Source organism: Panthera pardus, unplaced genomic scaffold (assembly GCF_024362965.1).
Source record: "Panthera pardus isolate Hobbes unplaced genomic scaffold, ASM2436296v1 HiC_scaffold_13, whole genome shotgun sequence".
In the NCBI taxonomy this organism is placed as follows: Eukaryota; Metazoa; Chordata; class Mammalia; order Carnivora; family Felidae; genus Panthera; species Panthera pardus.
This window is the reverse complement of record NW_026526688.1, coordinates 40,617,923-40,630,163: the sequence shown is the minus strand read 5'-3', so window position 1 is coordinate 40,630,163 and position 12,241 is coordinate 40,617,923. Positions and strand designations below refer to the sequence as shown.

The window sequence follows — 12,241 nt, the reverse complement described above, 5'->3', positions numbered from 1 at the left end:
AACCTTTTGAAGGGCATTTTTTATTATAAATTTAATATGGTTGATTAATGAAAAATCACAATGAAGTACCAAGAAAACGTTTGTCAATATAAAAATTTTAGCAGCATTTCCACGGTTTCAGGCTCCAGCATCACTCACACTCCCTCCCTCCCGCTTTCAGGACAGAATCCAGTGGGACTACAGTAGAGCATCAAGATGTTCAGCTTAGTAAAGGCCTCAAGGAAATCCTCAAATCCAGTGTATTGTCTGATATTTCAACTCTACCCCCTCCTGAATGTCAACTCACTCGCCTTAGTGTTTTAAGAATTCGCTCTTTCAGGCTGCAGGGGAGAGTACGGGTGAAAATTTAAACTGGACTTGGTGTGTGGTGCTTGATCGGGCAGCCTCACGCGTGTACATTCTCTACACGATGATGACGACGACGACGACGACGACGGGCCACTGCAGGGCTCACCAGTAACTAGCGAGTGGTGGCAGTGGGGGCGGGGGACAGGAAGTAGGATGCTCGTAACGAGCACGTGACAGGGGGCTGGTGCTTCGGCCTCCGCCCTGCTAGGGGGCAGGCCGGGGCGAGGCGGTCTCGCTACAGCCTAGGTTAACAGGATTCATGGGAAGGGGAGAAAGACAGTATGAAAATATAATACTGGCAAACTATTCCCCTGCTTCTTTGGTACTTTCCAAAATTCTCTGATCAAAAAAGTATATGGGAAGCACACCATTAAAAAATTACCGTTTTAAGTATTTACAGAGGCAATTATGATATATTACATAATCAATACACAGTATATGAACAAATTCCTCAGTGAAAGCACTTGTGAACTCCTACCCCAGTATTACTCAAGAGCACACCCCGGACGTACATCTTCCCAAATGTGCATCCAACCCGATTCACACTTATCTTACAGTATATTCAATGGGAAAAATAGCACTTTCCAATCTACACTTTCCTTTTAAAAGGTTCTTAAAATTTGCCACTGAAATCATTCCGTACAAAGATTTGTTGAATATTGAATTCTAGACAATATTTCTCCACTCCCATTTCGAGTATGTTTGAAATAATGCTATCTATTCTATGTATACAATATATATTTAACATATAAGTAACTGCACCACGTTATGTCACCACGATACCAGTTTAATGCACATGATTATGTACAGTAGTTAAGTTAGCTCTGGAGGATGAACTCTCTACAGTGTAGGTGAACAGTGTGGTTTGGAACCATATGAAAGGGCCACGGACAAGCTGGCTGGGAGACAGCCCGTGAGCAGGCAGCGTGCGTGTAACACGCCACCCACACATACCCACGCCAGACCCTCCCTTGTGTACTGGGCGGAAGAAGACAAATCACACATATGGAAGAATCCCGTACATGAGAAGAGCCATGATAGCAGCACTGAACAACCCGGCCACGGGGACAGTCACAAACCAGGCCACAAAGATGTTCCGGAAGAGGCGCCAGTCCACGGCTTTCCGGGAGCGGATCCAGCCCACGGCCACCACGGACCCCACCTGCCAGAGCACAAAGATTTAACAGTAAAAACAGAGGTCCACAGATCTGAAGGCAAGACAGAGAATCTGCGTTCAACCAATGTAAGTTGGCTCATCTCAGAAGGAAACTGAATTCTATATAATATTACCAATTCCTTCCCCTCCATTTGTTAAAGATTTTAAAATAGTTTAGATTTCAGGTACAGTTACTTTAGTATTATTCTATTTAGCATATAGTTCTGGAATACTTTTCCACCTACGTTCTGCTCTGTTTGAGTGGAACTTTAGCCAATGACATGTTTTCTATTCTCTCTGCACCTTATAAACTATGAATGTTCTTGTTTTAAATATTCCACAGGTAGGACACTGCTTACTGCAATTTATGAACCTGTTTTAATCACAGAATGAAATGGCAATAACGTATCCTTCTCTTAGAATAACAGCATCATAAATGTTGGAGCTGAAGAAGACCTTTGAGAGTATCTCATCAGCGTCATTTTTTACAGAGGATAACAGATCCCGAGAGGATTCGGGGGCACTAGGAGCTATCCTAAATCACAGCGGACTGAGGACTAGAACTCAGGCCTCTTGATTTTAAACTGGTTTTCTCCTCCATCTCAAACTGCTTGCAGTTTTTGTACTTTAGCTAGTGTGAGGTGCAGGAAAAAAGTAAAAAGTGAAGTGAAATAAAATAAAATGAACATAAATATTATTGGATCTAAACTGTCACTCATGTCTCCCAAATGACACGTACAGATACTTGAAAATCATAATGTCAACAATGATTTCAAGTATTTTTGGTTTTTTTGATTGAGAAATTTTACTTATGAACAAAATACAAATAGGAAAAATACTTGCAATATGTTGTCAAGAAGGGTATAAGAATAAATGGGTTAAAGACAAAGAAAAATGGGGCTCCTGGTTGGCTCAATCAGTACAGCATGCTCAACTATTTTTCTAAACACTCACAGTTCATTTTATGGTTTGTTGAAAGTTTAAAGGAAAAAAGACTCAACTTTATCCTAAAAATGAAAATCATAAGAAAGTGCAATGCCTGTAATATCTCCTGCCTCACTCAGGCTCTGGTGGGGCTCAGCACTTGACAGAATGCCCTTGACCATTTGTGAGGTGGATTTTTAAGATCTCTATAAAATAGGCTTTGTCTCTACCGACCCTCAAATACTCCAGAATCAGCAATGATCAATGAGTGAAATATCAAGCAGGGTCTAACCACAGAAAAAATAAAATCCAACCCTTTAGATTGTTTATGGATGCAAACTGCAATGCCAAAAACAGCAGCATATTTAAAGGCAGTTAATCTGACATTTTGTCAAAGCCAGGTGGTGATTAATATCTCCAGGACAGCAACTGACTAACCTGAGTAAGGGGCCATCAAAATGACTGATTTTATTTAAACTTTGGCCATAACCAGTACTCTGTATGAACCTGATAATTCTGCTTAGCAGTTCCTAGAACATGACAGACAATCGAGAGTTTTCTACTGCATAAGGATCAGCTAGTTTCTGTTGGTTCTCAAATATGGTCAAATCCACACACATTAGTTCCTGAGATTAAATTCTTCCTGTTGCTCACAGTCTCTCTGGAGCACTGTCCTCTTTAGCACACCTCCTATTGTTCTGGATTCCCTTAGGGAGGACACCCTCAAGTTTCCATTTTATCTCCGCCCCCTTCCTTTCTTAGAACACTTTTTACCTTTTTTTTTTTTTTTTTTTAATGAGAGAGAGAGAGAGAGAGCGCATGAATAGGGGAGAGGGGCTGAGGAAGAGAGAGAGAGAGAATCTTAAGCAGGCTCCATGCTCAGCCCCGGAGCCTGACATGGGGCTTGATTCCATGATCATGACCTGAGCCGAAATCAAGAGTCGGATGTTCAGTCAGCTGACTGAGCCACCCAGGTGCCTCTAGAACATTTTTTTTTTTTTTAAAGCATAAAGTTAGAATAATAAATAACAAGTTTATGTACTAGGAGGGATAGACAATTACTCAGACCCCCACTATTGTCCTATTTATATATTCCTTTCTTGTATTTTTTATCAATATACTTTTGTTTGTAAGTAATAGGGCATACTGCTCCTTTCTTAAAAAAAAATTAACATTATAGGCATCTTCCCATAGTGTTCACAGACTTTATGATTATCATGAAAAATGACACACCCTGATGGTGGATGTACCTTAATTTATTTAACCGTTTCCAGTTTGCTTCCAATTTTTCCCTACTGGAAATTGTTTCATGATTAATGTATTCATTCATATCACTTATATTTAGGCTTAATAAATAATATTCCCTGAAACAGATTATTAAAGGGGGCATTTAGTTTTAGTTTTTATTTTATTTTTAATACCAATATAGTTAACAATACAGGGTTATATTAATTTCAGGTATACAATATTCAATAATTTAAAGGGCGCATTTTAAAAAAATACCTTGAAATAATTTGAAACTTAGGGAAAAGTTGTAAGAACTCCATATACCTTTTACCCAAATTCACCTTTTTCTAACCTTATGTCACAATCTATGAAGAAACATTTTAATACTATTAAAATACCCTGCTCATCAACCTCCCTCTGTCCTCCCGCTAAAGACTCTGCAATCCAGCCTTTATTACAATGGTTGCAACACAGTAATTTACCAGCTCCCCTCCTCAGGTGTCAGAGGAAGTGCTGCTCGCAGGAAGAAGTCTCCTCTCCTAATGCATTTAGGATCGTAATACATCCCGCCAAATAGTTTTATAAACAGTTGTAAATACACAAGGTTGTAGAAAATGTGTGAATTTAGGCACACTGTAAAAACACTACAAATTGTTCTTTTTTGCTAACCAATCATAAAACGTATTACTGTTGCTTTAATTTGCATATTTTAATTACTCCGAAGGTTGAACTTACTTTTATTTATCTATCCAATTTACTCCTTCTAGTCTTTACATATAAAAATTGCCTCTCCATGTATTTTTCCCATTTAAATACTGGAATCTAAGTGTGCCCCTTATTTATTTATGTGTGGTCTTTACTGAATAATGATATTAACTGTTAATGCAAGTTATTTTCTCAATTCCGTATTTTGCTTTGTTTCACATTCAAATTTCTAATTCCACACAACAAATTACACTGCACTTTTCTCCTGTGATTTACCCTTGAATATTTGATAAATATTTAATTGTATAAGATTCTATTTTATTCTAAGTTTTAAAATGTTTTAAAAATGCTATTTAAGCCATCAGATATGTATTTTCTGAGAGCTGTGTGTCTTTGTTTTTCTAGATTGACAGCCAGCTAGTCAACATCGTTTACCCAACATCATCAAACTGTATGCTCCTCTATAATAAGTGCCCTCTCGGACCTGTCTACTGGTTTTATACAAATTGTGGTAAAATATGTACCCAATGAAACATATCATTTTAGCCATTTTTAAGTGTACAATTGAGTGGCATAAAGTTTATTCGCACTGTCCTGCAACCATCATCTCCATCCATCTCCAGACCTTCGTCGTCTTCCCCAGCTGAGACTGCGCGGGGCCACACTGCTGCCCAGCCTCCGTGTATTTTTAACTCGTCTCTTGTACTTTTTTCCTCGTAAGGCTGGTCCTTCCTCATCGTTTTTCATTTTAGATCATTTCAAATTCTTACTAACTTAACCTACCAAATTCACTTTAAGTCAGTTTGTAAAGTCAGAAGAAAACTCCTTATAAAATTGAGCTTTCCTGTCGGGTAACAGTGTCTCGTCTGCGGGTGTTCTTTCATCTCTGTTGCAGTCTTGTGCCTTCTTCATGTTCCTCACTCCCATTTATTAGGATTATTCTGAAATACCCTTCTTTTTGCTGCAATCCTGGGGGTGGGTGTTCTGGTTTTTATTACATTTTCATTCTGGCTACTGCTGACAGACAAACTCTAAAGAGTTCTGTATTTTTATGTGGGCTTGGTCATTTTCACTGAATTCTAGTGGTGTTTTAAGAGATACATGCAGAATTTTATCAAATGTCTTTTTGGCATATATCTCAATAGATGATCATATGTTGTTTTTTAATGGATAAGCCCTATTATATTGAAGATGTCAGAGTACCCTTCTTGGGATTCACTCAACACCTATTTTGTTGAGCACTTATGAGGGGCCAGCCCTGTGCAGGTGCTGCCGTGTTCAGAGCCTGCTTTCCTGTAATCTGGAAAATTAATTTGATCCTGCTGAAATGTTTTTTCATAAACTCATTGATGTTATTAGCACCTTACATTTTATACTAATATTCATATGTAAATATAGCTTTCATTGTCATGTTTATTAAAAAAAATTTTTTTAAATATTTTTGAGAGACAGAGTGCAAGCGGGGAGAGGCAGAGAGAGAGGGAGACACAGAATCTGAGGCAGGCTCCAGGCTCCGAGCTGTCAGCACAAAGCCCGACTGGGGCTTGAACTCACGGACCAGGAGATCATGACCTGAGCCAAAGTCAGATGTTTAACCGACTGAGCCACCCGGTGGCCCCTATGTTTATTTTTTTAAATGTTTATTTTTGAGAGAGAGAGGGGCAGAGAGAGAGAGGAGAGAGGAAGACAGAGTATCCGAAGCAGGCTCCACATGGACAGCAGAGAGTCTGATATGGGGCTCAAACTCATCAGCTTCGAGATCATGACCTGAGCCGAAATTAAGAAGCTTAAGACGCTTAACTGAGTCACCCAGGTGCCCCACATTGTCATGTTTTATTAGGTATTAGTCAACGTCATTAGAGTTTTGGTATTGGGGTTATTCAGTATATGCTTTATAGAACAAAATGAGGAGTTTCCTCTTCTATTTTGTTTTTTTTATACCTTGTGGAAAGTTTACATAAAGTGAAAATTATTCTTTTAAAATGGAAGAGGTGATCTAATGAATCCATTGAGAAGTGGAGTCAGTTGTGCCCCCTCCTTTTTGTTTTTTCAGGTGAGAAGAATTGTTTTTGGAGAATGTCCTTAATTTCTTCCTCCGGCTCTAGTGAGATTTTCTATGTTTTCCTGCTTCTTTGTCAGTATTTGTCATGTATATTTTTTGCAGAAAATAATGCATTTTACAAAGGTTTCTAAATTCTTCACATTTTGAGTAACCACTTTTCTCTCTCCTTCCCCTTCAGGATTTATTTTTATTTTAGAGAGAGCAAGAGCATGAGTGGGGGGAGAGGGGCAGAGGAAGAGAGAATCCTTTTTTTTTTTTAATGTTTATTTTTGGGAGAGAGAGAGCACGAGTAGGGGAGGAACAGAGAGAGAGGGAGACACAGAATCCAAAGCAGGCTCCAGACCCTGAGCTGTCAGCACAGAGCCCAATGTGGGGCTTGAACCCATGAACTGTCACATCATGACCTGAGCTAAAGTCGGATGCTTAACTGACTGAGCCACCCAGGAGCCCCAGAGAGAGAGAGAGAGAGAGAGAGAGAGAGAGAGAGAGAGAGAGAGAACAATCTTAATCAGGCTCCACGCTCAGTAAAGAGCCTGATGCCGGGCTCAGTCCACGACCCTAGGATCATGACCTGAGTCAAAATCAAGAGTCGGACGCTGAACTGACTGAGCCACCCAGGTGCCCCAGTACTTTTGGTTTTAAATTTGTTTTGCTTTTATAATTATTATACCTTTCTTACTGTTTCCTCAGAATTTTTATTGTACTGTACCTTTTATAAACTCCTAATTTAATGTCTAGTTCTTGGGGCGCCTGGGTGACCCAGTTGGTTAAGTGACCGACTTTGGCTCAGGTCATGATCTCGCAGTTTGTGAGTTAGAGCCACACATCGGGCTCTGTGCTGACAGCTCAGATCCTGGAGCCTACTTCAGATTCTATGTCTCCCCCTCTCTCTACCCCTCCCCTGCTCATGCTCTGTCTCTCTGTCTTTCAATAATAAATGAATGTTAAAAAAAAAATTTAATGTCTAGTTCTTTTATCATTCCTTTGCTCATTTAAATCATTTATTAAAGATAGGACTTTTCAATTGGGTTAACTTCAGTTCCCAAAGGTTTTTCTATGTATAACTACACACACACACACACACACACACACACACACACACACACACAGAGCTTTCTTTCTTTCTTTTTTTTTAAATGTTTATTTATTTTTGAGACAGAGAGAGACAGAGCATGAACGGGGGAGGGTCAGAGAGAGAGGGAGACACAGAATCTGAAGCAGGCTCCAGGCTCCTAGCTGTCAGCACAGAGCCCGACGTGGGGCTCGAACTCACAGACCGTGAGATCATAACCTGAGCCAAAGTCAGACACTTAACCGACTGAGCCACCCAGGCGCCCCCACAGCTTTCTTTTTAAGAAAGCTATCATTGTAATTTTTTAACTCCCTGATTTAACTGTTAAAAAGAGCATTTAAAATTGTCCAAGGGATTACTTCCCTTTTTCAACACATAATAAATTTATAGTTTAATTTCATTGTGATTGGTCTGTGTAGTACAACTTCTGTTCTTATTTTATAAATGTTATTTTTTAAGAATGTTTATTTTTATTTTTGCTAGAGAGTGTGCATGGGAGAGGGGCAGAGAGAGAGAGGGGAACAGAGGATCCAAAGCAGGCTCCACGCTGATCAAGCAGAGAGCCTGATGTGGGGCTCAAACCTGCAAACCGTGAGATCATGACCTGAGCTGAAGCAGGATGCTCAACCAACTAAGCCACCCAGGTACCCCTATTTTATAAATTTTAAAGTGACTTTTATCATAGCCTTCTGAATTTATCATTAATATTTATAAATGCTTGATGATACTTGACGAGAAGGCATGTGATCAGTAGGGTAAAACTTTGGTACATATTTATTAATTATAGTGCTCTAAATCTATTGTCCAAATCTTGTATATTCCTAAATACTTTTTGTCTTCTTCATCTGTCACACACTTAGACACACTAATTTCTGAGTTCTAGTGGCTTTTGCCTTTTTAGTTGTTACATTATTTGGATCACAAGGGACCTAGAGTCTGATGTCTTCACTACTGATTAGGTCTTCTGTTGGTATTATTCACTGCTGTATTGTAATCTCCCTCTTAATAAGCTAAATGCGTTTCCAGCTTAAGGCCACTGTCAGGCACCAACAGCAACAAAATTATTGGGAAGTGGGCGGGGCAGGGGGGGGCGGGGCGGGGAAGTTAAGTAGGGGAACCAAAGAGCAAGAATTAGAAAATTAAATTAGAAATTAGAATACTAAATTTTTACATTTTTAAAATTTAAAAAAATGTTAAATCAGTAGTGTTTCCTATAAGCGGTTTCAAATCCAAAGGCTGGCTGAGTAATCATTTATGTGACCAATATAGATGAACAATGTGGGTAATTCACAAAAGAGTAATCCCAAACCACCCCACCTGGAATTAAGACATTCTGCATTAACACCACTCTGAATCACTATTGAAAAGTTCACAAATGTGTTCGACAGTGGCCACTGCCTGTTGTACACCAGGGCTGAAGGTTGAAGCTGATCAAGGCGCACAGAAGGCAAGAACAATTAACAAGTTACTGAAACACGCCTCTGTGGATACTTGTATTTTCAAGACTCATTTTTATTTTTTTAATTAAGGCTTTCAGTTTTAACCAGAGGTATCATCCCAGGAAAATATCTAAGGGACTGAGCCCTATGGTGTGAAATACAAAAATACTTAACACTTAAAGATTTATAGAAAGCAAAACTTGTCATCAAAGATGGTCTTACCTCTGCCTTGTGAAATATATGATTATACTATTATACTATTCTGGATACTATGAATTGTCTAATTATTCATTTCCAAATTATACATTCAACCAACATCTGTATCACTTAATGAAGGTTTATAAATTTTCTTACATAGGGTATAAAATTTAAACTATGCCCTTAGCTATGTATACTTAGAAAAAAGCATGAATAAATAAAATCTACCCAGATAAATTCAAAAGCTTATTTTCAACAATGGTATCCATCTTTTTTCCTGCCAAGTTCCTAACTTTTGACCTCCTTCTGAGGAAGGCAGCTGTAAGCAAAAAAACCTAACAAGCAGATAGGGGAAGCAGGGAAGCAGGAAAAAATCGAACAGGTAGTATGATTGTTCCTGAAAACACGATGGCGTCCGGTTATGATTTTACGTGGAGGTCAACACACTTTGAATGTTTCCAGAGTCATGGCGTTGCTCACACAGGGCCTTGGTCTTACATTTCAGCCACACCTGCCACATGGGGCCCGCTGCATGCCAAGCCTATGCTGCAGGAGGGGTAAGTGCTCTGTACCAGGGCGGCTGCGAACTCTTCCCAGTGCCCCAACATCCGGGCTTTGTGCTCCAGGTCTGGAGAGCCAGGACTCCGACTTTAGCTACTGCAGTGACTAGCTCTGGGCTTTGTCCACCAGTCCACGATCAATGATACTGGACAGACCGATTAGAATCCGAGTTGAGCTCTGGCTCCAGTCTATTTGATAGCTGACATCCACTGTGGTCTCATGTTAAGGAGACTTTTTTTTTTTAAGTTTTAAAAAACTTATTTTTTATCTTATTTTGAGAGAGAGAGAGAGATAATAGTGTGTGTGTGTGTGGGCACAAGTGGGCAGAGAGAGACGGAGACACAGAATCAGAAACAGGCTCCAGGCTCTGCCCCAGAGTCCACTGTGGGGCTCGAACCCATGAGCCATGAGATCATGACCTGAGCTGAAGTCAGACACTTAACCGACTGAGCCACCCCAGGCACCCCCTGTGTTGCTTTTTCAAGAGGTCTTTCAACTGGTGTGAAAGTTTGCCTTCACTAGGCTTGCTCACATGCGGGGTTAATCATTGAAAAGACAGTAACATTTATTTAAAAGCAGCCCCAAAGACTCTTCATGCCTACAGAAAAGTTCAAAGCCTATTTTCTTTGGGAGAAAAATATATTTAATAAGAGGCAGTTCCTCTCTGCTCCCACACACCAGCAAGCTGAAATTGATGTGGAGTAAGGTGGAAGATGATCACTCTTCATTCCATATAGTTTTACTGTTTGAAATATTTCACTGAACGTGTGCTTCTTTTCTAAGTTTTAAATAACTGAAATTAGAACAGTAATGGTAGGAGCACACAGCACTTCTCCTGCGTTCCTTTTCTCTACTAGACAGGCACACAGGGCTGCACCAAGAGCAGGGCTGGGGCCACACTGGCTGTGCTACACCTCAGCTGGGCCAGTGCCTCGTTGGGTGATCTTGGGCGAGTTACTTAACCTTTCTATCTTCAGTCTCCTCACTGATGAGACTGAGGTAATGTTAGCACTCACCTCAGAAGGTTCCTGGGAGGATTAAATGAGTTAATATTCACAGCACACTTAAAACACCGCCGGCAGAGAGCACTCGCTCCGCACATCTTAGTTGTGGCTGGTTACCATTACCGTGATCATCATGGTGAAAATCAGGAGGCACAGAGCATGCAGTGAAGGTCTGATGCTAAAAGTATGATCTTGGGAGAGTGACCTAACTCGGGAGGCCTCAGTTTTCTCATCTGTAAATTGGGAATAACTACCGATTTCACAGGGTTGCTGTGAGTATTAAGCAATACACTGTGCATGTATAAAGCCCTAAACACAGAGCTTGACTTTCTCCAAGCACTGGGTAAGTGGCAATGATTTTTATAATGAAAATTTGTGCAAATTTAAAGTTTTCTATATACTGTAGCAAAAAAAGGAAAAGAGGAAAAAACAAGGAAACAAAACACCTCTTTCCAATGAGGCTGATTCTCCATGCCACAAGGCTCCAGATTTGCCAGCTGGCCCACTTAAAATATTCCCATAAATGCCACCTGATATTTTAATATCTGAAGCACGAAGCCATTCACATTTGGTGGCATTTGTTTACAATAAACACATTGGTTGGAGTTTTTTAACTGTGTGTGAACACAGATGGCCATCTTGTCTTGGTTACTGTGGTGCCTGGGTGCCTACAATGGTGCCTCACACAGAGCAGGTACAGAGGAGTTTTTCTTGAATGACATGAACAAATGAACCAAGGAAAAATCTGGAAGTGCTTTTGCTTTGTTGGAGTATTTTTGTGTATAGGAGGCCCACTTGAGTATGTTTTAGCACTCTCTCCAGTTGCTGGGCAGACCTGGGTTCCAGTCCTGACTCCTCCCTAGGTGACCTCAGATAACTCCCTGAAACTCACGGAGACCGATTCCTCTTCCTGAATCTTTCAGGTTCCTTGCAGCTCCAGCATTCCTCATTATAAGGAATTCCCTCGTGCACAGCCCTGAGTTTACAGCACTTGGCAGTGATCAATATTCAGCATCACCCCTCACTTAGAATTTACTCTAAGACAATATAGGCAATTTAAGCAATCATACAAAGAAAGAGAACTGACACAACCGAGCCTTACAATTCCATTGAGATGGTTCCTGCTTATGTCTACTTCCACTGTCAACTCCCAGTCCCCTGCACTGGTTGGAACTGAGGGGCATGCCTCCATTTGAGCCTATGAATACGGTTAGCGTACACATGACTTCAATGCAAAATCCACTGTGGAAACGAGAGAGAAACAGGACAAATGGAAAGTGTGAAGCACACGTGGAAGGAGTGAAAGAAAGCTCTTGCCGTACATGCACTGAAAAAGCAAAGTCTGCACCACCGAAGGGGTCCTGCTGCTGAGCACAGGAGGTAGAGAGGGACAATGTGGGAAAAGCAAATGCCCACATCCAACAATACACCAGCAGACCCAGCAGACCTTGGGATGGTTGTTTTCACAAACAACCACACACAAATCACTGCCAGCTTTTCTCAGATGCACTGGGTGGCTGTGGACGATCCCAGCAGCCTGGTGGC

The 12,241-nt window shown here is 40.5% G+C and overlaps 1 protein-coding gene across 8 annotated transcripts in view; it reads right to left on the bottom strand.

Annotated features, from left to right (window-relative positions):
* SLC20A2 (solute carrier family 20 member 2) overlaps positions 1–12,241 on the bottom strand; it is a 106,445-nt gene continuing 94,204 nt past the window's right edge. For all 8 annotated transcript variants that reach the window (XM_019440665.2, XM_019440663.2, XM_019440666.2 and 5 more), the window contains one exon: positions 1–1,510. In XM_019440665.2, the coding sequence (XP_019296210.2) occupies positions 1,346–1,510 (165 nt within the window). In that variant the 3' untranslated portion in view covers positions 1–1,345. The remainder of the gene's footprint in view (positions 1,511–12,241) is intronic.